Source organism: Ciconia boyciana, chromosome 1 (genome assembly GCF_034638445.1).
Source record: "Ciconia boyciana chromosome 1, ASM3463844v1, whole genome shotgun sequence".
NCBI lineage: Eukaryota > Metazoa > Chordata > Aves > Ciconiiformes > Ciconiidae > Ciconia > Ciconia boyciana.
The window spans coordinates 118,238,323-118,264,856 of NC_132934.1; the positions used below are offsets into that span (position 1 = coordinate 118,238,323).

General features: G+C 44.9%; 1 protein-coding gene across 6 annotated transcripts in view; it reads right to left on the reverse strand.

Moving 5' to 3' along the window:
• Window positions 1–26,534, reverse strand: part of RUNX1 (RUNX family transcription factor 1) — a 175,555-nt gene that overhangs the window by 30,078 nt on the left and 118,943 nt on the right. For 5 of the 6 annotated variants that reach the window (XM_072846197.1, XM_072846190.1, XM_072846183.1 and 2 more), the window contains 2 exons: window positions 24,194–24,298; window positions 6,037–6,228 (listed from right to left, as the gene is read on the reverse strand). In XM_072846197.1, coding sequence (XP_072702298.1) covers window positions 6,037–6,228; window positions 24,194–24,298 — 297 coding nt within the window. The remainder of the gene's footprint in view (window positions 1–6,036; window positions 6,229–24,193; window positions 24,299–26,534) is intronic. The other variant, XM_072846225.1, reaches the window with a different exon arrangement.

The window sequence follows — 26,534 nt, forward strand, 5'->3', positions numbered from 1 at the left end:
TCCTGGCAGGGAAGGAGGGAAGAGAGGAGATTTCTAACACCGGACAGAGGGAATTTCTAACACCGGATGGAACGAGGCTCTCGTTCCTGGACTGCTGCTGGGTATCACCACCCCTCTCGTGTGTCACAGGACAACCAGCCCTGCAGATAAGCAAAATCTTGGCAGAGATAATGTGTCACGGTAACAAAATTTTATCCCTGTCAAAATTAGTATTTGGAGAGGACCCAAACGGTGTTACAAACTTTACAAATCAAAGGGAAGACATGCCTCTTGCTGTAAGGAGCCTATTTCCACATGGGATGAAATGACTGAGTGAAAAACGATGTGGAGAGCTGGAGCCAAGAAAAAATGGATACTATGAAGCTGTGGGTTATTTAGTTATATTATGCACATCTTGTGTATATCTTCACCAGACTGATATTTGCTGGTCTATACAATATATTCTGTATATACTATAAGCTCACAAACATTCTCCAAGGCACCAATACGGAGGGTGTTAGTTTCACAGCAAAATGAGAAGTCTTACTTGGCCAGCAATGCTACACAACTTACTTTTGTGCTTCTGCAGATGGCAAGTCACATTTCTGTGGCTCCCTTTTAGTTCATGTTTTAGAGCAAACTTCCTAAGACATGCTGCAGTTTGGTCGACGCAAGTAACTCTGGACAAAAACGGGAGCACTTGTGCCTGCAGAACTACAGGATGGATTCAGACACCATTAAGCAGGAGGGTTATACATATTTGTTAGTAGAGGGTGTGAAAAATGAGGGATTTTTTCTCCAGAGTGGGCTTCTGTTAGACTGAATGAAAGAAGAATTGTTTTGCATATGCTAGTCCAGTTCACATGCTCGTGTGCTCATCTCTTTGGATGCAAGCTGGTTTATGACATGATAAATAGATAGCAGCGATCTGCTGCTAATGACGCTGTAGCCCTTAAAAAGAAAAACTGCTGAGGTTACTCATGGCATTATATAAAAGTATTATGTGCTGAGCAATAACTGTGAATCAAAGAAACATAGTGTACTTTCAGTAAAAAGATATTTTCTCTCTATAAAATTTCCTTTTTGATAGAGCCAGTTGGAAACCTTCCAGCTAAACAGATTTGGTTTGCAAAATATTTTGGGAAAACGTCACTATTTCAACAAACTTCCTGCGACCTCCCGGTGGCTGTGGCACTCAGGCTCTGGGTCCACCTGCCTTTTCCCCATGCAGGAGCTGTTTGGTGGCTACTGGCACTGAGAGGAGGGGAAAGGAGAAAGAGCGTCTCTCCCCCTCGCCCGAAGCGGGCTCCCGGCACGCATTCAGCACTGTGGCCGCCCACCCCAGGAGACAGGCGATGGAGGGGAGCTCCATCAAAGGGGATCTCCCCTGCCCGCTAGCAAAATGTTTCGCGACCTGGCTCGTGCTGGGGAAACTGTACTCCGGGGCTGGGGAGGAAGCCTCCCGCACGTCCAGGAGAAGTGCCGGAGCCGGGGAGCTTGGCAGCCCCAGCCGTGCTGATTGGAAATGACGTACCCGCTGCCAGCTCCCGCGCTGCCCGCGCTGCCCGCGCTGCCCACCGGTGCGCTTGCGCTACTCACCCCCCGCTACTCCGCCGGCCGGGGGAGGCAGGAGGTGCCAATAGGAAGGATGCCAAGCTCAGGCGGCACTCACTCGATATGCCGGGGAGTGTATTTTGGGATGGAGAGGTCAGGTGGTTAATCAAGTGGAAAGGGGATGATATGCCGTTAAAGCGCCATGTAGTCGCTCTGCAAGCGCGCCGGGTTAAGGAAAGACAAGGAGATGCAGATGTGCCCAAAGAGAACGTAAAAATATAGGCATTTAGCGTATTGCAGAACAGAAAGAGTTGGTGAGCCCCTAATCTTGAGAGCCTGTTTATCTCTTTCGGCAGGGAGCTACGGGCACGTCAGTCTGGATTCTCAAAAGTGCCTGAAAACTGCATTTTGCAGCAGCAAAACGCGGAGGCAGAATGACAACCCCGTTGAAGCCTGCTCTGCAACGCTGCCCTCTGAACACTTCTAACTCTATTAACCTATGGCCTATTAAGCTGATTTAAAAGTGGAAATATTAAAAATCGGGGCAGGATACAGCCGTAGTAGGAACAAAGCCATTTTAATTCCCTGGGCTTAAACGCCGCCCTTGACTCCACTCCTGTGTTTCACCGGTTCATGGGAACCCTGATAAACTTGGGCTGTTTTTGGTGGAACGAGATTACGATAGAAAGGACCTTGAAATGTCTCTTAAACAAAGCGTATTGCACCTGGAGGAAGACAAAAGGCTGGCTTGTAACAAAATAATCTCTCAGTCGTTATGTTTCGTACTAATGCAAAGAGCTGATCTTTAAATGATCTCTCTTGCTTTGCTATCGGTGCTAATTCTGCTGCTTCGCTTAAAGATCTGTCAGCAATTTTATTACAGCCTCTTGTTTCCAGGGATTTTTGACTTGGTCATAAAAGCGTGGTCCCAGCTGAAACTTAACATATAAGGTTACAAAATTTAAAAAAAAAAAAGGAAAGAAAAAGCAAGTGAGCAAACTCAGATATTTTTAAGACTATAAAAGCGTAAAAAGAACCAGAAGCATGTTGCTTAAAGTGATTACAATGATTATTTGTTTTCCCTAGACAGAAGAAATAGCTTTATTTTATTTATTTATTTAACCTATATGTAATTAACAAATCACCAGTTGGAAACATTTTTTGGGCTAATTTGGAAAAAAAAATTGAAGTTATTTAATTGCACATGTTTTTGGATGATATTCCTAACCCCACTAGTTAGAAATTTATTTATGCAATTTATTAATTCAACATTAGTGCCTCCAAAACAATACCTTCTTGGCCTGATGACTTACACATTTAAAATATTTCTATTGGACCTGAAAACCATGATACTGTAAAGGAACCATATAAATTCGTATTTATGTAAAACTCCTGAATTACAGATCTACCTACTGCGGTTAACATTAACCACTGTAAAATCAGCAATTATGTATTTAGTGTCTGGTTCAGGCTGGTGTTAGAAGAAGCTCAACCATAATATATAGACAGATATATTTATAGCTATTATATATATAGATTGAAATGCTCATCAAGGGTCTTACTTAAACTTTTTAAACAACGCCCCAGCACAGCTCACATGGCTCTGTCTATTTTCTTTTCCCCTCTGTACAAAGGAAGAGGTGACTTAAGGTTGAAGCGTTGGCCGGCTTTGGAGCTTTAACTGAATTTCCTTACTCTGTGCGTGTAGGTTAAATCCTTTGACATTATACGCTTGGTACTGGCACAAAGTAATCTTTCAACTTAAACCACGTGTGATGTGGTGGAAGCTTTTTCTCCCCTTCTGTTCCCCTTTGGTCTGTGAACTGGCTATGGTTAGATCTTTTAAATGAACAGGTGTACTTTCTCCCTCCTTGTGATATGAAAGAAGCATAAAACTCGATTATAGCAATTTATGGTCTCTTAACTTGCTTGGACTTGTATCCATGACACAAGCAGCTTTATGCTCAAATTCAGAAGTTGGTAAAATAGGAAGTTAAAATTAACCTCAATCCTTTTATAGATGAAAACCTCAACAAATAAACAGTGGTTTAGTGGCATGGCAACCTGCCCCTTTAAGTCCAAGAACTAGTCTGAGATGTCTATTTTGAGTTAGTTTTGTTTCTTAAAAAAAGATAATTGGACTTGGATGAATAGAGGAGTAGCCTGTGATTCATACTGGTGTGAGTTAAAGCAAAGTTTAATGCTACTACTTGGAAGGTAGCAATGTATGGGATTTTTATGCCTTGTTTTATGCCTATATAAAAAGCATTCTGTGCTCTCTTCAGTGAGAGAATTTCAATAGAAGTGGTTCAGGATGCAAAGATGTGCAGATAGGTATAGAAATGCTATGGAGCCGGTCAGAGGCATTTCATTTTTGGGGGCCTGTGTTCTGAAACGTAGCGCTGTTTATTAAAAATAAAAAAAGAGAAAATATCCCCACTCCCTAGAGGTCACAGAGAAGATCAGCCTGAAAACCAGTCATCCTTTGAACACAGGAAAAAATAATGGTGCTGGAGCTCCTTCCCACCCTAGCCCTTTTCCCCTGCTGTGATAGCGTGACCCTGAAAAGATGAGCCCTAGCAATTAAAAGGCGTCGGCAGCAGAGACAGTCCCAAATGAGGGAAGCTTCAGTTTGGGGCTTATTTTATTGATAGCGACTGCAAGCTTCAACAAGTTGCTCAATGGATAACGTGCACATTTCGGAGGCAGAGGAAAAGGGGAACAGGGAGAAAGCAGCCCGAGAGGCGAAGAGGAGGGTATCAATGAGGAAACATTAGCAGTTCGATTGCTACCATTTTCTGAGCTATGTCTGCAGGTGAAACGCATTAAAATCTTGTTTGCAAAGAGCAAAGCAGAGCAACGTACTAAAACTGTTTCTGGAAAGAGTAGCTGAATCCCCGGTCGAGCGTGAAAAGCCTATCGCTCTGAAGTCGTACAAGCGAAGGACTTTCACAGGGAACCAGGGAAGAGGGATACTTGACGTTAAACCCGATACCCTGCTAAGCATATAGTGTTCCCAAGAAGCTGAAGAATGCAAGTCTGCAACCGATACCTCCACCCACGTAGCCGCTGGCTGCTGAGTAGCCATAATAATGTGTGCGGTTTTTTTCATAGGAACGGAGCTGTGCACAGGAGAAACCCAACGTGGTTTGCTCTGTGAATGAGAACACTACATGAGGGGACTGCCAGGGGCTGGGAGAGGTGCAGGACTGGGTCCTTCACCTGAGCTGGCCTGGCATGGCTCCAGGGAGGGAAGGAGCTGTGTGGTCCTTCCAACTGTCTTTTTGCCCGCCTCTTTCTACAGTACGGCCTGTGGCAATGTGTTGAGAATGGGAAGCCCATGCTTCCCAAAAATGCCTGCTTCCACCCACAGCAAAGTCAACAGCAGATTTGCAGTAGATTTCACTAAGTTGAAGACCTTCCTAGCCCTGGGAATAAAAGGACGTAAGAAGCATTTGCCTTAGGTAAGGGATAACCTTTTCTGCATGCAACAAAGAGTACCCTGGTTTTAAAAATAAATGCCAAAAAAAGAACTTATTCCAATTCGCAGTAACTATTTCTCCCCAAAACCCCAGCAGAGAACCTCAACTAAGGCCATTTCATTCTGGCTGGAAGAATAGAGGAAAACTCCATTAGGAACAGTGCTCGCTAAAACTAATACTGTCCCGCGCCCTTCCTGTAGGTTGCATCTCACTATGAATCTTCATTTTGATACGCGTTTTGCAGAACACTTATCAGCTGATGGTTTAGTGACCTGATTCACTGCTCACCGAGCTCCAGCCAGTGCCAGGGACAGAGTTGGTTTTAGCAGGGACAGACTCAGCTCTAGCAGTGGCAGATAAGATGTCAAGCTAGATGACTTGGTTTCATTGGCATCATCTGAGCCTGAGCCTCAGAGGAAATCAGACTCCTGAGTCACCGTTTTGCAGGTTTTCGTTCAAAAAAAACCCACTGGATAACCACTGGCCAGAGAAGTACGCTCAAACCAGCCTCCCCATATTAACCTCTTAGCACTAAGAGGTCATCTTCAGGGGACAAAGCACTTTGCAAAGCTTTCTTTGCTACTGCCTTCCTGGGAAATGTCAAAGCAAGGCGGTGACGGTATTTCTCTCACATTCAAGCACACAATGTAATTGATAAATATCCATCAGGAACTACACCTACACATAGAAAAAGGCCTAGCATAATGCATCTTTGGAAGAAAACAACAACTTTCAAGATGTTACGGTTCTAGCATAGGTGAGGTTAACAAACACCATGAGCTGTACTGACACTGGGAAGACGAGACAGTACAGACCCTTTAAAATCTGTCAGGTCTTTAGAAATACAGACATATGTTAGGAAGCCCCTCCTTTCACTCATTAAAGGCTCTCACTCGTTAAAGGCGGCCAAGGAGAGTCCAGAAGAGATGGAGGGATGAGGGGGCAGCACCTGCGAGCCCCCGCGCTCCACAGGCTGGCGGGGTGGAAGTGGGCGAGCGGGGGGAGGATTTCAGGTACTTACCCTGAATCTGACTCTGAGGCTGAGGGTTAAAAGCAGTGGTGTGGTTCAAGGAGGCTCGTGGGTTGGGTGTGGGGGCTGGGTGGTGTGGGCTGACCCTCATGGCCGTACGACGCAACTGCTCCAGTTCACTCAGGCGCTCTGAAAAGGACAAGCTCCCGGGCTTTGTCTGCTCATCTATTTTCTGACGATGTCCTATTGTGGGAGGGGGGGGAAAAAGATCAGAAAATCTCACTGATACATGAGGTCTGTTGATTTATTTTCTTTTTTAAAAAATTTTTCTTTTTTTTTTTAACCCCTCATCCACTGGCAAAGTACCTAACCAGCTAATGGCCGTCTGAAATTAAACTGAAACCACCTCTCTGCAAGAACAGGAGACACAAGCAACTCATGCATTGTAACCATATCGCAGGGCAGCCCGAGACATGGCCTAGTCTGAAGAACCAGATCCACTGAAAATTGCAGTGCCTTCTTACACCTCGCACTGGGAGAGGAGGCTTTTTTAAAAGGAGGATGGTCTGCAAGGGTGAATAAAAGGAGGAACTTCTAGTGGCCCTTGTGCTAAACCTGCACTGGAGTAACTCATGAAAAATTCAATCCCAGATTATCATAAGGTACCATAATTAGACAAGTACTATGGGAGCTATAAAATACAAACCCAAACAAATCCAATTTTTGGATCCTTTAGCAATAGATTTACAGACAGAAATAGGAAAGAAACACCAGAAGCTGGCAGAATTGCAACTGAAGTAATGAAGTCTCTCTTAGTGGCATCAGGAGCTTCAAAAACATGAGGTCCCACCACACATCCAACTAGAAGAGAGTAGATGCTGACATGACAGCATCGGCCAGCACGCAGCAGACTTGGCCAGCACTCCCCAGGGCGGCCCTTGGAGCACGGTCCCCATGAAGCTCCAGTGCTGTGGCCCTGCAGGGCTGGGAGGGGACAGGGAAGGCACTGGAGAAGCCCAGCTCCAGTGCAGCATCAAGGCACTTCCAGATTCAGCTGGAAGGGCAGAGACTTGACATGGGCAGGACTGGTTTCAAGATAAGCCTTAGCTAGCAACAACGAGCGGTACGCAAGGACTAGGGTAATGCATTTCTAACTGTTGCCTATGGCTGCTCTCTGCTCTGGGATCCTTGGTGTGTCAACCTGCAACCACAAAGACTGCACACAAAGCATACAAGAGAGACATCTCGTCTGCTGGAGCACTCGATCCTCTGGTGACAAAAGCACAAATTTTAAATCCTCTTTCCACCCTAAGAGTTAACGTATTGCCACGACTTTGCAAACCACTTTTGTGTCCATTGGTTTCCAGCCCTATGAGATCTCCTTCGAAAGTGGGGTATCTTATCCTGGAAGGCTGCTGACACTACGCTTTGGGGCTGAAATGGAAACCTCCCTAGCAGACTTGTGCTTGGCGAAATGTCTGAAATGGGATGGTTCAGCAATGTTCCCAACCAAGTGGAATCAAAACTTTTCTTTGTCATTTTCCCCCATCTCTCAATAGGGCCTTTTCTTCTGAAAGATCACAGAAAACAGCCCTTCAGCAGAAAGCCCAAAAGCAGACTGTCTCTGGCACACAAGTTGTCCTTTCAAAGATGCTCTCTCCAAATGGAGAGCAAGATACTGACTGCAATGAGTCCATGAGGAAATATCCTCAACCCACCTGTATTTAGTCAACGGAGTAGGATCCCCAGCTCCGAAAATGTAATTTTCATACCTTCTGCTTGGGGACCTTCTTGTGGAGCAGTGAATGTCATTGTCCCTCCTTTTCCCCCAAACCCAATCCCATTTTTGCACTTTGCATTTGTCTCAAGAAATCAGCTGCCTCGTGAATCTTTGTGGCTTATCCCTTCCCCTTTCTTCCTATAGGACACTGTTACCCTGACGGGAATGCATGTCAAATCTCCAGCAGAGAGGTCACACATCTTTTTTCCTACTTGTTCTCTGCAAGAAGGTGGCATTATCTTTGGTTTCTGCTGAACACCATAGTTTGCTGTCTATCTGCTCCTGATTTTCATTTTCTTGTTGTGAAGAGTTGCCTTCTGCAGCTTTCTTTGCATCTCCATCCTCCCCGCAAGAAGGTGGCCAGTGCTGTTCCTATGTGAGTCCTCTCTCAACTCACAGCTACAGCAGTGAAACAGACTGGCACAAAACTCCTGAAAATAATCCACCGTGCCCTATTCCACACATCCCCGTAGTATTTAATATATAAACATTTATAAACATCCAGCTTCCAATTTTTTAGTATCAGTGAATAAGCAGCAAAAGATCTCTGAAGAGCTCTGTATGCCCCTTCCTCCACAGAGCATTCTTTCAAGCCACCCTAACAGCTCAATCAAGACACAGGACCGTTTTATGCACTAAAAGGAAAATGTGCATTTAAAAGCAGTTCCCAGTAGCTGCATTTCTAAAATTAAATTTTATAACTTGTATTATGGTTCCAAATCGCAGTGGCTCAGCATTTCTTCCTGTTGCCAGGCCCTTTGGCACAGCTTGAACTGTCTCAGATTCCACACTGTGCTGTAAATTATCCCAAGAGGGGGCAAAAAAAAATTAAAATATAAAAAGACATATTATATAGTAGCGGTTTCATCATTAAAGAGTCCCATTAAGGCTTCCAAAAAAAAAAAAAAAGGGAGGGGAGAAGAGAAGAGAGATGAAAAAGACTTTTATCTGACATTCTGGTTGGTCAAGAGCAACTGCTTCATTTGTCAGCAGTGCAAAGCTGGACGCTGCCTCAAGCCTTGGGCTTCTAACATTGGACTTGAACGCAAACACGCGGAGTCATACAAGATGCGTAAAATACCTCATACATTTGGATTATTTTAAGCTTCAGCAGGCTGAACCCAGGGCTTGCGGAGCCAAGAGCCAGGTCCTTCCAAATCCATCCCCCCGATGTAACTTATTCCTAATTTCAAATTCCGCTCAGCCGTCTTCTGCTTTTAAGTGAGTGCACCAATGCCATGTCTGACCTCCTGCTATCCTACTTTCCCCTCCTGCCTCCCCAGTGCTGCCCTCCCGGCATCCGGAGTTTTGCCTGCCTGGCACGAAACCAAGTGGCCCGGCAACGCAAGCCGGCGTGCTAGCAGCCTCGCACGGAGGTGAGGGGTTCCTCTGAAGCCAACAGGACAAGGGCTGCATTAAGGCTGGTGAGGCAAGAATTAACTTTCCCCTTTGAATCTAGCTCAGGCACTAAATTTGTGTTGAGCTGGCACGATGCCGGGCAGGGCAGACAAACCCGAGCTTGCTCTGAACAACCCAGCTCGCAGGCAGCAAGCAGGGCAAATTAACCCAGGCACAGCATCCTCCCGAGGTCACCGCGGGGCACCCCGTTCCCAGGCCAGCTCCCTCCAAGCTGATGGGAGTATCTCTGCATGTCTCCACTGTGCATCCACCAAGCAAAACTCCTGGACCCCCCCACCCAGCCCTGCGCTGCCCCAGATCATCCTGCTGAACCCGAGATCTGCCTCATCCCTTGGGCTTGTGGAAATCCCACTCGTGTCAATGCATTTGGGGAGGAAAGACCAGTGCCAGCAGGTTCCTTCTGAGGGGAAATGGGCTGTTGTTTTCATCCATATGTTGTAATTTTTGGTGGGAACTACCTAGAAACAATGTCAGGTAATCGTCATCGCAAGATGTAGCTCCCCCCCCATCAGAAGAGCTATTTCACCTTTTCTCCCTTGCTGACTGCTGCAAGTAGCAGCACAGAACCTGTTTTGCATGAAGGTCTGCAGCAGGAAAGTAAAGAAATGTGTCAGAAAAATGTAACAAATATAAATGGTTTTCCCAAGCCACTATAAATGCACAGGCAGAGCTTTGCTAGGGTGACTTGTGTTTTCGTGTTTATTAGCTTTACTTTGAAGTTACCCTCTAAACACTTTGCTTAAAGAGCAGGCAAGTTATCCTCAGTTCACCCCTGTAAAGCCCAGGACTATTATTATCCCCCTTTTATAGGTGGAAAACTGAATGACAGAGAAATGAGGTGACTCGCCCGTGGTCAGGCAGTGACCCTGTGGCAGACGCTCGCCTCCCAGCTCAGCGCGGTGACCACAAGCCCAGACTTCCCTTTTGCAGGAGGGCAACGTGATGCAGGATGAAAAAGAGCAGCAGGAAGGTGCTTGGAAACTGGTGCGGCTCTGCTGAGCCGGCAGTTTGGCCACGAGGATCTGCCACGAAACTTTTGCAAATCAGATGGGACTCTATGGAAGTCAGTCAAACATCCAGTTGTTGAATGAAGAGGACCTTGGCCTAGAGCTCAGAGAGAGATGGCTTGCCACGAGACAGCACTGCTGTCTTCTTTCCCTCCCCACATCCTCATACTTTTTGTCAAGCATCAATTTGCAGGTACTAGCAGAGGAAAGAAAAGGGCAGCATCTTTTTCCCTTGGGTTGCAGGGTCAGTGTTTGAGACACTGGAATAGACAGAACATCCAGCCTGCTTGGCTAAACCACAGGTCTTGGGGGCTTTTGGACATTTTTTTAACTTATCTCTTTCAAATACTGTCTCAGTGAGGCCAGGCGGATTTTTTTACGCAGAGTATTAAGCAAAGAGAGCAGAGAAAACATTAGCTTTTCCGATACTTTTACAGCAACGCAACATGGAAGTGCTTTCCCTCTTAATGGGAGGGAAAGGCAGTTTTATAGACTTTAAGAGACCGTGGAGCACTCAGCTTGGCTTGCAGCCATCTGGTTGGGGCTCTGGATGGAAACAACAAGAAGAAAGTGCCTTGGCAGTCCCCGTTTTTGTGCACATTGGGCACTTGTTGGGAATGGTTGCTCGATCTGGGTTTCGCACCATGGCCTGCCCCACGGAGACGACAGCAGCACTCCAGGCTGCCTAGACATGCCAGGTGTCCCATTACTTTCCTTTTAACCTCGTTTTTAAAAGTGTCACTTAGATGCCTTTCAGGTTCAGAGGGGGAGAAGCAGGTAAAACAGAGGCTAAGGAAAGGCATGAGGCCATTGGTACTCTCATTCTGCCAGCTGAAACTACTGAAATTGCTGGGGGTATCCAGGACCATTTTACAAGTGAACACTGCTGGAATGGATTGATGGACATTTTTTTCCTCTTTTAATCAAGTCACAGGATGAGTACACTCTTCTGTGGCTTGCTCTCATTCACTCACAAATCTGACTATTTGGAGCTGGTGCATCGGGAGGTACTAATGCCCGCAAAAGATTTGGGCTTGGGGGACCAGGTGTCTGACGGAGACTCACTGGCTCATGGCTGCTGAGCATCCTGGCCAGAGGCAGACCCGAGCAGAAACGCCACAGGTTCTCGTGTGTATTATCCACAAGTCTTCTGCCTCAAATCAGCATGTTGTACTTGCATGGAGATAGTATAAGGGGAGTTGAATTAAGCGGAGCCCTTTCTCCCCAAGGGGAGCAGAATACCTCCCCCTCTCTCCTCCGCCCCCCCTTTTCCCAGGTGGAAATGGAAACTTTTCACACCCAAAAAGTGGATTATACACAGGAAAATACAGTATCTGTCCGGACTTTGCTGAAGTAGAGAGTGACTGATGAGACCTGACGCTTTGGTTTAACGAAAGCTGGCTGCTTTGGAGCTGCATTGGACCTTGATCCAAGCATCTCCTCTTTTCAGGGCTGCTTGTGTTCAGGGCTTTGGTTTGGCTCCAGCTCTAGTGAGGTAGAAAATAAGCCATGTTTCATTGTGTCTGGTTAATAAAGTGGTAAACACTGTTTTGTGCCATGGAGCTAAAATAAATCCAATTATTTTGTACATAGTGAAGGATGAGAAGAAAATACACTCTTTCACATTGTTCTAGGAAGTGAGCACACTATCTTTAGTGCAAAAAATGATATATTCTTGTAAACGAAAGTGAATTAAAGTATGGTGCTTCTATATTATTAATATTACTACCAAGCTGAGAAATGCAAATGCTTGAAAATCCTGCTCACAAAAAAGCATTTTTTTTGCTAACAATAGAAATAGTGCCTTAAGTGTATAAACCAGTAATATTTTTCTATGTGCCAGATATCCCAGATATAAAATACTTTGCACACTCTTTTTCCCTGGTTTCCTATCTGCACAGAAAGAGCAAGTAGTATAACTTTTCCAGGACACTGCTTGCTGTGTTTTCAAACAGACCTGACCCGATCCTGCAGAGATGCATGCACATGCTTAGCGTACGGCACTAACCGTTGTTATGCGGCAGCCCACGGGGCTCTAGGAAATCACGCTTGAAAATAAAACCAATTTGTAGGGTGGCTTCCTCTCTAGCCTCCATCACTTGCAAGAGACTTATACCGCACTCAGGCATTAGAAGGATCAGTACAGGACAGCATCAGAGCTCCCCAACCTCTTGTACAGTGTTAAAAATATAATGTAAAAAGTTCCTAAAAAAGGAATTAGACACACTGTAGGATATTTTCTCTTTTTTCAGTTAAAAATATTATTGCTGTGTTGAGGAAAAATAATGGTGATTGTAGTCAGAGCTTTTAGTAGACTCATCAGCAATTATGGTTTTTTGCTGTTTTTCTTAAGCACTGTACAACGCAAGCCTTCTTTCCAGACAGAAGGAACATCACGGTAGACAGGATATTATGCTAAACATTTTTGTGCCGTGTCTGTAATTACCAGCAGAATCAGTGCTGGTCATCAGACCCAACTGACCGTAGGCACGAGGTGCTGGGAAACATGTGAATGAGGCTGGATATTATGCGACTTGATGACCAGGCTGCCATCCAGCCACCCTTCAGAAGCAGAATGCCGAGCAACACCAAGCATGGACAGACTGGCACCAGGAAGCCCTTCCAGATGCGCTTCTCCTATCAGCTCCCTGGCAAACCTCACCCTTTCTGTGTCTCTATGGAAAAATCTGCTTGTTCCTCTGGGTAACTGCAGACATACAAGACATTTCAGGTACGATCCTTTGCTGAGCATTTAATTTTTCCACCAGGTGTTCCAGTTTGGCTGTGTGTTGAACAACTGTCCAGTGATACCAACAAGGTGAACAAAAATTTACACGACAGGTTCCCTGCTCTCCAGTAACTCCCCAGTTTGCCTGGGGGAAACCCCAGGTAGCTTCTTGCACCTCCGTTTTGGGGTTAGTTGCCCTACTGTACGACATGCACCCTGAGCAGCTGGTGCACTTTCTTCCTACGTGTTTTAACAGTAGTTAAACAGTATTTTGGCAATATTTTTTTTCCTACCTCTTCTTTTTAAAATCAGTGCTTTTTAAAAAAAACACACAAATGGATGCTATAGGTAGAGCAAAATTTGCGACGAGAGGGAGTCCTGCCCCAGAACAAACGAGAGCAGGTGGGAGAGTCTGGATCAAGCCCCTCTTGCATAGTCTGTACTAGAAAACAAACTTTGGTTTCCTGTTTTCCAGGTGAGTGCCCTAATTGCAGACTGAGAGCCCTTTTCATCACTGATTCACTCTCCAGCTGCATCGGGAGAGCTCCAGCAGGGAATGTCCCCAAGACAAAAGGGACAAGCAGAGGCTGCCGGTCTTCCTCGCTCCAGCCGTCTCGCTGACTGTGAGACCACGGGCTCCTCTGGGCTGGGTCCCTCCAGCTCTCTCCCTGCCTCCTGATGAACATATGAAAAGCCTCACGTCTACCCTGAGGTACCACAGCCAGGAAAAGCAATCATCTTGACCATTTTTGTAAGGCAGGAAATATGCTTCCTCTCCCCCCAGCTCTGCTGGTGAGGCCTGTGCTGTACTAACAAATAGCAATGCACAAACATATTTCCACTTACAACGCAATTATTTTGTTTGCCATGGATCCAGCAAAATTTCTGATGAATCTGACATATATGTGTCCTCTGTTTCTGCCATGGAAGTGCAATTATTCTGTGGGTTCACCCCAGGAATTAGGTCATCGCAGCAAAGTAAAAGTAAGGGAACTGAGCATTAGGAGTTTGGAGGGAAGAAGTTGTTCATGAAAGTTAATTAGTCTGCAAAATTACACCCTTCGCTTTCTTTTCCCTTTCCTCCATGTCAATGTATATACTTTAAAAATCCCGACTCCTTGACAAAGTTTGAATGACTCCCAACTTAAGCACATTGCATTGCCAAAAGCCTCTTTTGTTTCTTTATAGTTTGCATCTTCCCACACGTACAAACCGCCATAAGAATACCCTCCAGCCATGGGCTGAGACATCATAGTTGAAGATATGTATGAGAGAGTAGGTGCAGAATGAGGCACAACCAGCCAACCAACAGCTCAGCAAGCAACCAAGAAAAATACAGGCACAAAAAGACACCTCTGTCCAAAGAAAAGCTGCAGAAACACAAGGCTCAGGCAGCAAGGACTGAGCCACCATTTGAGCAGCCCTTGGGAGAAGGTTGTCTCTCTGCTGAATACAGGGGACCAGGCTCCTAATTCAGACACCTTAGTCAAATGCGTAAGCTTAGGTGGGATGAATCTGGACCCCTTCCCTCAGCCTGAGTGGGAAAAGCAAGGGATGATAGCATTTGCCACCTTTGCAGTGCCTCCGAGAGGACAAATGAATGGGAAAGTGGGTTGCACAAACATCACAGTATTGGAAGTCAGAGAAATAGCTTAGACAGAAACCCATTTCATCAGCCCAGCAAAATATCTCTAGACCGTGAAAGGTCTTCCTCATTCAGCCTCAGAAGGAGTTGAACAAGGGGCCTGCAACTTAAAGGTCAAGTCCTGTGGCTCACTGTTTATGTAAACCAGGGGAATTCGGCAGCACAAAAGTAAATTTACCCCCCATGGATACTGACCATTTAGGCTTTGACGATTTGTAAAAAACTTTGCTCCTGTCCAAAAAAAGTATCAAGTATTCCCTTGAACTAAAGACCTTGGCTTTTACCAAGTCCAGTGACTGGTGTTTCTGCACAATAGATGAAAATACCTGTTTCTCCAAATAAATGAGTTTGGATATTTTAATCTGTAGGTTACTAAGCAGTCCCTCCTCTGTACTAATGCTCCATTGTGCCTACACAGGACTGCAGTTCACTGAAAGCTCATAAATTTCGTGTGGTTCTGCCTAGTCTTTATTTTAGGTTCTTGAACCATTTTTTGCTTTCACCATTTTCTTCGCAGCTGCAGAGAGATATAGTAAGCTACTGTATAGCATTTTGAAAGCAGGGCCTCTGAGAAGTTTCCAAACTGCATACAAGCAGGTTATTCTTTGGCTTGTTTTCTTTGGCTTGGTGTTAGCAGTACAGAATGAGTCAAACAGTATTAACTTTCAAGAGGGAAGTGGTGTGGTCAACCAAAACTGTTTGCGGCTAGATTGCGAAGATAGGTAGAGCAGGTAATGAAGAACAGCCCATAACGCAGGGAGTAGGTAGGAGAGGCAGACAGACTCAGACAAACAGAATCCTTAATAATTAAATCAACACTGTCGCCTAAATTTTTCTGCAGCTTTATGTGCTAAGGTTATGACACAGCCTGGCTTTTCTGGACTGGTCAGCCTTGAGAAGATGGCCTGGTGCATGTCATGCGTAATGGACTCAAACTACAACACTGCAAGGGAGGAATAAAGGTTGGGTGCTATGAAAAAGAAAAGAAATAGATCAACTTTCCATTTGTGGCTGGTTAAATTATTTCTTGTGTCTCCTCCCATTTTTACAGGCTGTTCCTTATCTGTTCCACGATTAAGGATGGCAAGGAAGATGCTTCCATCCTTCCCTCTCTTTAGGATGTGTTTCAGGTATTAACCAGCACATCACGCCCTCACACAACAGACAACTCTCTCTCTTACGGTTCAGTAGAAGAGTCGAGATGGCCTCTCCCAAGCATTGCTCTCCCTCTTGCTTTGCACAGACCCGTGCAGCACTGACAGGAACAGTCTGACCAAGATTTGTCATTAACACTAATAGAAAATGCATTTACTCATTACAATTCCCAATTGCAGCGGACCAGCAAAGAGCAAGGGCACAAATGAAGATGCAAAGCAAAAGTCCTTTCTGCATTCTTCACAACGGGTGACAGAGGATGAAGCAAAAGCCTGCAATGTTTTTATATGGGCCTGCAAGGAAGAAACTGCTGCACCTTCTGATAATCCAGGGCAGGCGAAGCTGGGAGGGACTGCAGCGCAGATGGATTTTCACCCCTTCCGGTTATATTCCAAGAAGAAAATAGGGCTGTTCACTGAAAGTGCCGCACAGCTTCATCCAGCCTTTCTCTTAGACACGTGTTGTTTTGGTAAACCGTAAGTAAGGCAACTCCTCAAAAACAGAGGCTTCAGAAAAGGTCCTGCACTGCCAAAAGCTTGTTTGGCGAACAGGAGTGTCTGACCACTTCAGACAGGGTGAAAGCTTCCCTCCCCCTTCTCCCAGCTCCCTTAGGAGCCTGAGGAAGAGAAAGCCCCCTCTCTCCCACCTCCTGCAGAGAGCAGGGTGAAGGAAGCAGGTTGCAGAGATTGTGTACAATCGGGTCCTGCTGCCCTCCAGCCCATCCCTGCAGGAAACTTTCTCGTCTGCCAGCAGTGCAGTAGATATTTGGTGGTCAACCCTGGAGGGGACAGGGTGATTGCTGACCAACGCTCCAACAGACCAGCTTTGCTAGCTAACCTCCTTCTAGGAAGGGTAGGGGCTATATGACACCCTTAAAACCACAGTAGGCAGTGGTTTTGGGGTTTGAGCTACAAGTCCATCCTTCCTCAGCTCATGCAAAGCCCCAGCAGCCGCTACAAACCTTTTGTTCGCTCATGTTTAATGACTGCCATTCAAAAGTCTGTCCTTGACAAAGAAATGTGATGGATGAAGGACCAGACTCAGAAATCTTTGATTCAGAGCAGCACCAACTAGCTTCACTGGAAAGATACTTGGCATGGCGGTGAACTAGGGTCTTCAGTGGGGACCAGCATATAGTCACATCCCCTACGGCCAACGTACTTGCCAGGGTGCTGCATATTAATGTTTTTCTTTACATACATGCACACACACAATACAAGTGGCATCTATACAGTCTTTTTTCATATTTTTATGGAAAACGCTCCCCCCAAAAGGCTTGTTCACCCATCTTAACAGCTACAAATTCTTTGTAGGGAAGTGCAGTCAACAGGAGAAAGGCAGACCTACTGATAGCTTAGGAAGCATTTTCAGAAGTAATATACATTCACCTAATTCTGCTTCTGTCACAGTTACAGAGTACTTGCCCCCTGATTTCAGCAGAGCTAGACCGAGGCTGTATAGCCCTTGAAAATCTCATCATGCAAATATAGGTAAACACTTGAAAGTATTCACCACAGTCTTTGTAGCCGTTCAACCACTAGGCGATATAATAATGAAGTGCAAAAAAAAAGGTTGACAAAGATGAAAAAAGTGATAGAAATGAAAAATAACTGCCTACCTGTTCTCAGTTTAAAATCACACTAATTCAAGGGGGAAGGGGAGAAGAGTTGCGTAGGATTAAGTGACTCAAAAAAGGAGTTGAAATAATTTCTACAGGACTAGGCCAGTCTTGCCGCCATTCCTAGCCCCCACTACAGCAGCTCTGGTTTCCTGTTTACCTGCTTTATGTGAGGAAGGAGCTTGTCTTGTCAACACTTCTGTGTATCTTTAAAAAAACAGCCTAATAACTAGGCAAGCAAATATATATGAGCTGCCACACTCCCAGAAGAGCAATCTTGACACAAGATTTTGTATTGCATGTATTTGGCAATTTTATTAAACTAAAATGATGAATTCCCTGCCTCCCATCACCCAACATCAACTCTCCTAACTGACTCAGCAGTGGGACTGATAAATGCCAGGGAAAATAAACCTGTTACATCTTTTCCAGATGGAAAAGAAGCGTCTGCACCATGAACCCTCAAGGATGCTGGTGTGAAAAACCTATTGAGGTCCTACCTATTAGGTAGGACTAAAAGGTTCCCCCCTGTCACTGTTACACCGGGGAGTGCTGATCGTTCATATAAATTTCATAATCCTTTGCACCTCTGATGGAGAACAACCAGCCCTGTTTTTAGGAGCTGCAAGTAGGCACTAGCCGGTTAAAGTTCCCAAGAGGCAGTTCTTGCCTGCACCCTGCCTGCCCTGAGGGATCTTTGCACTGGGGTAGTTACAGCAGCTACTGGTCTTTGCTCTTACTGGTCTGTTCTGCTCGTGGGCAGCATGCCTGCTGGTATGTCTATATGATTTCCAGTCTGAGACTGACTGCTTCAGAGCATGGGTCTCTCCATCTCCACTCGTGTACGTAGGTTTTGCTTCAGGTTCCTGCTTCCAGTGAACCCCCCGCAGGGTGCCCAGGTGAGGGGACTCTGAGACCTCAGACAAGAGGCTGGTGCTGTGCCAGCCCCGCCAGCCGCTGCGAGGGGACAACCCCAGTGCAGAGCTGCCCCTGCCCCAGGGGGCCTGCTCCTCCATCCCCTTCGTGGAGGAGAAGGGGCTTGCCGAGCAGCCGGGATGTGGGGCACAGAGAGGTCTTTCTGGGACATGGAGGACCCAAGAGCTGCGGAGGTGCCCATGGATGCTCTGCAGAGCTGACTGCATCCAGGCACAGGACCCCTGGTCCTGTTCTGCAGCCAAACTTTTAACATCCAGTGTCAGGTGGTCCTGTGCTATGTGATGCTCCTGTGCTATACGGTCCTGTGCTAAGCCAGGAGGCCCAATGCTATATCACTGGAGTAATTCAGGGTGGTTGTGTGAAAGTGCGTGCATAATGGAAACAGGCTGATTTCCCCCTCACTCTTCACTTTTCTTCAGAAAACACAAGTCACAAAGGGACAAACTGCTCTCTGCTCTTTCGCTCTTTGTGTACTTTCATTATGAAAAATGGGCTGGTGGCATGCACAGCTTTCACAGCGGGAGGAGACGTGCCCAGCCACAGGATGTACATTTTAGGCTGTTGTTCCCTTGCCACTCTGGGGGACCGCGGAGCTGGCCTGGCTGCCGGGGGGGCTGCTAGGATTGTCCTGCCTGTTCAGAAACAGCTCCTTCGGTCTGCAAGCATGCCCTTGCAATAATATACCGCTTTATTTTATTTCAGTTGATTCACTTGCTCTTCTTTGTCCGTCCTTCGATGAGACACACACGTACACAGAAAGGAAACCAACAGTGATCCCCTACCTACCCATACCCATTTGGAGACAGCAACGCATCAAGTCGCTTTGTGTAAATTTGAGCTGGCGATGTTTTGTAACTTCCCCCAGACACCACACGCTTGCCTATAACCATTGCACAAGCTAACTACAAGTGTCCCCAGAGTGCACCCGTAATTTAAGCGCTAGTCCACCCACGTCACCCAGACAATAGGACGCGGGGACACAAACACACAGGCACAGACCCAGCAGTGCGCAACCGTCGCCTTTTCTTGCAGCCCATCCCTTTCTTTTGTCTGTACACGGTCTATTTAGATTGGAAGCTCTCAGGGGCAAGTACCTTAGCCAAGATTTTTTAAAAAGCGATTAGCAGAGCTGGGTTGTGATACTGAGAGGGTGATGTACTGCAGAGCACGCAGCTAGTGCTAGCAAAGGAAGAAAGAGTCCCCATTGCATTTCTGTTATATAGACAATCAACTTGTAAACATCAGCTTTTCCTCTACACGTTTTCTGCTAAGTAATTTTTAGGCACTGTACGTCTCCAGGTGAATGGAAGTATCTGAAAAGCCATCACTGAAATTTATATGGTGCGTCTATTCCAATGACACAATGATTCATTTTTTCATGGTTTCTAAACTGTTCATTGGTACATGTTAGTCTCAGTTTCCAACAGATGGAGGCACTTGCAGCAGAAAGCAAGCAAGAAATGAAGGCATTTAGTATTATTTCAGCTCACTGAGATGAAAAGTCTTTTTGGAGAATGGTTTGGCTGTTCCTTGCATGAAAGGCTGAAGGTGGAAGTGGTGTGAAACCCTCAGAAGAATCATCCCTCCCTAGCCTGACATATGCGGAGTCTTCCTCGCTTCTGCCACGGGACAGGGGATGCCGGCCCTTCGTGGGCTCTGCCGACTGTTCTCCCAGAAGCTGCTCTGGGAGTCTAAGGTCTGTGGGCAAAGGTAGGACGGGGCAGGGGAAAGGATAGGCAGATCAGGTGCACTTAACACCACCAGCCCTTGGGGATTCCCTAAAAAAGACCTCAGGCCGGGCAAGGCGGCGTTTGAAGATTTCCTTCGGAACAGCTACAGGACATGGGCTTTCCTTGAACCTTACACGTGAGACGGCATCACATCAGATCAGGGTCTGAGGGTGCCCTTAACTGCGGTTGACAAAAGATGTAGCCCCCTCCACCCCCCCCCAGCTAGCTTTGCCAGGAGGCAAAGGGAATTTCCAAATTTCCATCCCTAAAAAGGCACTTCTTGGGCCAGCAGTTTTTAAGCTCCTTCTCAAATCCTGATCAGCAATATTAGTCTCTCTCTCTCCACTCCTTAGCATCCTGCCCTTTGATATAAGGATGCCAAAAAAGTATTTGGGAAAACCACATATCCGATATGGGATGATCACATTTAATGTCCAGCTTAACCTTGGACATCTCAGACCCACTGGGGCTAAACCCACATAGCCTTTTCCTTTTGCGCCGCTTTCAGGCCCCTAGTCCATTAGTGAATTTTTCAGAGCTATGTAGGTTAAAACAATTCAATGAGAAAAACAGAAAGAAGCAGTCAAAAGAAGAAAAACCTAATTTTTCAGCAGAGGTACACAGTAGGTCAAATGGCCTAAGGGAAATATTTAATTTAAGAGTCATACTATTTCTACCAAGTTTCCTAACCAAAACTATTTTCGTCAGGAGCACTACTCTTGATCTGGTTACTGCTAATGATTTTCCCCATGGACTTAGCTCATAAAAACATAAATTGCTTTATGAATCATAGAATCATAGAAGTTGGAGAAGAAAATGATGGGTTAGGTCATCTTGCCCTTCTCCTTGACAGTGCAGTATTATTTCTTTTTATAAAAAATTTTGAAAATAAGCATTTATTTAAAGCTGGAGAATGAAAATGCTAAGTTCAAAAGAGATTTTAAAAATACATAATGAAAGCAGTGGAGGAAGAGCCAGATTCTTAAGTACCTTGGCTCTCTCTACAAGCCAGCAGTTTTCTCATGACAACGTGATGAGAAGTATCATCTGGGTAGCCACAGCCAGAAATTCAACGGCAAAAAAAGGACAATGGTGCAAGTCCTGCACAGCAGTAATTATCATAGTTGTAAATGCAAATCTGGTAGTTACATAAGCAAATATGCTGCTAGGCAAAGACCTGGCCATCACAATAACCATGACCAAATGTACAATGTGGCGTGCAAGCACCCAAAGTCTGCAGGCCTTTGAGCAGAGAGTGAAGGTGCGCATGTGTGATAATACACACCATGTGCTCTTCACCTAGCATGACATCTCCACACATCCCAGCAAGCCAAAAAGTCTGTGCTTTGCATATCTGCTTTTGGAACCTTTGGTTTGAGTATTTTTCTGTTTTCAAAAAAAGGCTTCAAATCCTGCTTTGTATTACTTTTTGAAGTTTTTTCCCCAAGCATGTCTAGTTGAAGAGGCTGTCCTTTTGCATTAAAAAGCCCCACTTTGAGAACCCATCTAATTCTGGCTCAGAAACTGCTCTTGATCTGACATCCTCTGAAGGCAAAAGAAAATGTTTCTGTTCTTTCTTAAGTTAATCAATCTTAAAGGTTTTTTTTAAAAAAGGTATTTCTGTGTCCTGTAAAGCTCACTAAAAATTGTCCTGGTGTGAAGTTCTGACTTTTGTCTCAGATGGCCTCCATCCTTAGAAATGGCCCCTTACCTTCCAGCATTTTTCGCAGAGAATGCAGGCACTCACTAGAATTCAAACTGTCTGAGAACCATTATAAACATAAAGTAAATTAATCAAAAACTGTTGCTGGAGTTGGTTTTGGACTTCAGAATGTTTTTTCTAGACCTCTGTAAGACAGCAGTACCTAATTTTGTTCCCATTACTGTCTTCCATGGTTTTCTTTTGAATTGGAACATCTTAGAAAATACATCTCAGTATTTCTGTGATTCCTTTAGCTCAAGTGAGCAAGTGAGTCATGGATCTGTAAGCATGAATGTTCCCAAATATTGATTACTGAAACTAGAAACACTCTAATCTAGCAGTTTTTATTTTGATTCTAGTCTCAATACAAGGTGGCCTGTATAATTTTAAATCCCTTCAGTACACAGCGTGCATGCTTTGATATCTCTAACCACAAATCTTGTATGTGAGTTTGCACAGGTAACAATCCTGCAATCTGTTTTTGTACAGGCTACACATGTAACTGATCTAATTGAACCAATGCAAAACAGGATACACCCACTGAGTGAGTATATGGAAAAATAAACGTAGAGCCCAAACCCGCCAGAACTGTCTCAGGATGGAGAATGCACTGGGTACCACTTTCTTTTTCCTTCACAGCCCGTGGTGTATCTCTCCAGGCCAATCCGTATCTCAGTCAAACGTATAAAGAGGAGAGGAGATACCAGACTGACCGCAACAGCCGCTGCGATTCAGAAACCCTTGGTAAGAAGTCAAACCGAAGGACTTTGCAGCCCACTTACAAATGAAAGGAGCATAATCCCTTCCACCCTGCACCACGAATGACTTTGCGATAAAAGGAGCTGTGCATTTATACTGAGAGGGGAGTCTGACCTCTTCTCCTGACACTCATAAAGCCGCCTCCACTATGCAGCCGATTTGCCTACAACAAAGTGAAATTATTTACAAGGAAGCTTTTACATACATTTGAGCAGGGAAGATATGTATGTTGCTTCAGTATGTATTATATCTCTACTTCCTTTTTAAAATGTAGAATCTTATTAAATATTAACTATTACACCAACTGAAGAATTGATTTAAAACAGTAGGTATGCCTGCAGGATGATTTTGTTTCGTAGAGTTCTAGCAGACTCATGTTCAAAAACTGAAGCTTATTTGTTGTCTGCAAACCAGGAACATGCCCAGGTAATTGCATATGCAAATCTGGAACTTGCATATACAAATATCTTTTTTACGTGCACAGCTGCCCGGTTCACCAGGGATATTTTTCAGGGACAATTCAACCACAATTTAAAAAAAAAAAAAAACAAAACCAAACTAAATAAGAAGCCTTACTCCGACAGCAGTATTTGTTTTAAAGGCTGGCCTCAAATCCAAAAAATATGGGTCAGATTTTTCCACTAAATGCGTGCAGCATCATGATGCAACTCAGACAAATGAAGACTCAAGAAGAAAATGCACGGGCAAGACATGCGTTTTCTAAGCTATTTCAGTTGAAGTTTCAAACCTTTCTTTTCTTCTCCCCCCTCCATTTAAGCAATCCCGAGCTGCAAGTCTCATTCTCTAGTGGGTGTTTGAATCCTGCTGCTCTCTTCTCCAGGGACGATTCCACTTAAGCAACAGCCAGAACTTCTGCCAAGCGTGCGGGAGGAGTGCAAGAAACTAACCACAACCTCAATTTACATCAGGGCATTTCGATAAAAATATGAAAATGTCCCATTCGGGCTAGTGACTGAGGTTAACGATTGTCTCTGGTAACACGCAGCGCATGTGCTGCAGAAGCATCTGTACCTGCAGATCTGCTCCACCCTTACTTCACTCTACCCCGCAGACAAAACAGCCTGCCCTCGCCACCCCAACAAAACAACCGCCTGTGCGAAAGGTGCGGGTATTCCCCTGGAGATATCAAACCATTCATCTCCTCCTTGTACTTAGTTCTTAAAAAAAGAAAGGAAAAAGAAGAAGAGGAAAGGTTGGCCGTCTGTGAAAATGGGTGCTCTTAAGCTGTATGACGGCATGAGGTACAGTGACCTCCACCAGGCAGCAACCAGGTGTCCTCTCTCAGGCATTCATTTATTTTTGCAGGGTGGCTGAGCTTGAAAAGTTAGATCAATGACATATTGGTTTCCAATGCTTTAAAATCCTCTTAACATCTGAAAGGCAAGACTAGCAAGAAATGATGCGTAAGGTATATGCTGCCCACCTTTTACCAGCATCCCTTCTGTCAGCTTTTGGGTATGATCCAAGTCATCCCTGGGTAGATACTTTAGAAATGCAATGCAAGTCATATTCTACATCAGCTGGACATCCGTGAAAAATAAGGCTTCGGGAAGGCATCGTTAAAACCATTCACAGGACAGCCTTGGCTTAAAACATACCCACTGCTCCACATGCATTGGAGATTGCTGCGTTTCATGAGGCTGGTGATGAACCCCTATACTAAACCATCAACTTGGCCTTCCTCAAATGCTGCCGTTAGCTCACTTACTTCTGGGTTCGCGAGGTCCGTCCACTGTTATCTTGATGGCTCTGTGGTATGTGGCTACTTGTGGCGGATTTGTGAAGACCGTGATAGTCAGTGTAAAGCTTTTCCCTGCAAGAGGAAAAAAATGTTACTGAGCATATATGTTGAGAAAAGGTGTACTCCTCATTGCAGATAGCACTCGAACACACCAAATGGCACTAAAACACTTCAGCTGTCCGTATCTGAAGATAGATACGTGCCCAGAGAGCGGGGTGTATAACCTCACAACTGCCTGGGGCTGGATGCATTCCCTCTGTGGCAACTGCTCAAAGCTTTCGGAAAAAAAATTAATTTATATTTAAATGATGTACACTTTGTTTGTAAAAAAAGGAGGTTACCCCTAACAGTTAGAGTTTATCTGATCTACATGACTGCTGGTACGTTATCTGTACTTTCTAAAGGGTGTTAGTTCAGAGAGGCTTAGAAATTGTGGCTGACTCTTCCAAAACTGCCACGGGAATCTGATCAACAGCGCTTGTTAAAATTAAAGAGAACTGGGTGCTCAGATCCCCTAGGCAGATCGTAAAATCCCACGCTTTGTGGTTGCAGCTAGCATTAGATCAATTCCATATTGCGAACCAGAACCCTTTAAAAATAATCTGCTACTGCAATGCCAAGAAACAAGGGAATGGAAAAAATAAAAAAATCCCTACAGCTTGTCCACAGAGAATTAAAACATTTTATGAAGACATAGGAGAGCATTATGCTTAGTTTCTGTATTATTCAGTAAGAAAACTGTGAAGGCCTTTTCAAAATTATTATGTGCATGCCACGGCTCTAAGTTGGGAAAAGTACTCGTTTTGATGGCTGCTGGGGAGGGTTTTGTATCCCCTTGTGACTGCAATGCCATCAGATCCTGCTACCCCTGGATTTGCTTTTGGCCCATGCCAGCGTTTACTCCAGGCATTTTTTAAATAACAAAAGTAACATTCTGCATCTTTGATAAGACCTCATATATGCATTCATTATGGCTTTGGCCTGGACAACAATAAAAACATTGCCTGTCAGCAGGTTTAGCATAGTTATCTCAGCATCACGGAGGACTCAGATACTGACAGGAATCTTCGTTATCAGTAAGAGACATCAAGGGACATCACCCCAAGTTAGATAACCAGGAACTGTTGTAAGAAAATTGAGGTTCTCCTCCTTTGGGCACATGCTGTGCAAGCTTTCCCATACAGATCTCTGCCTGCTTCATTTTACCGCTTGGCTCCAGCCCTCCTGAGTGCTGAATTTCTTCCCTTCTAAGACTTCCCATTTTTATTGTTTGCTTCGTTTATCTAGATAAATGTAAATATAAATGTAAATATAAATGTAAATGTAAATGCCTGCCTCTAGCAGCAATATTCCCCCCCTCCCTATGCACATTCACTTGCAATTCAATACTTCTCTTAATGCAGTTCCTACTTTGGTGCTAATGGTCTGCATCAACATCACAGTGAGCACACACACATAGCTGTTACTGGAAACTGTCCTCATCACATCCCTGTGAATTAGGGAGGTATTCTCCCCACTCTACGGATGAGGAACTGTGGGGAGATAAAGTGTCTTGGCCACGATCTCACAGGAAGCCTGTGGCCAGCGATGCTAACCACTTTGGCTGCTGCAGCTAAATCCGACTATAATCCTGAATCACAGCCCTGACAAAACAGAAGCTGAAACACAAGCCTCGCAAATCCTAGGCCAGTGTCTTCCCACCTCCACATCCTCGCTTGAAAGCAGTCCCTGAGATGGAAAGAATTGCAACAGAAGCAAAAGTCATTTCAGATCCCTGTCTCAGGGCCTTTGGCCCTCAGCTCTTGGGTCCTACATCTACCCAGACCAAGGATGGCTGTGTTCTTGACATTCTTTAAATACCAAATTACATGATAAAGCTTTACAGCTTTGTTACTCTTTCTCAGCCAGCACAACAGATCTTTCTATGAGGCATCAGTAATAAAGTTCAATAAACTGCCTTCCAAAAAACTTTATCACCCGTAGCATTAGACTTAACAAATATCAGAGGCACCTGTAGATCTTCATTCTTTCCAAAAATAGTTTCCCTGTATCATTATATACAACACCTAGATCACTAAGACTGAACAAGACTTTGAACATATACTTTATTCTCTTTATTAATTTGCAGTATTTCCATCTTGCTTCCCGTTCGTTTTTGGTTTGGTTTGTTTTTGACAACTGCTGATGCATTAGGTAAGGTGCTCCTGCTGTTCTGCTAGGATACGTAGATACAACTAAATACAATTTATTTCTTTAGAAGGCTCTTGTGGATTTTCCAGATAGAAAAGAAATGCAGAAAAAAATTTGT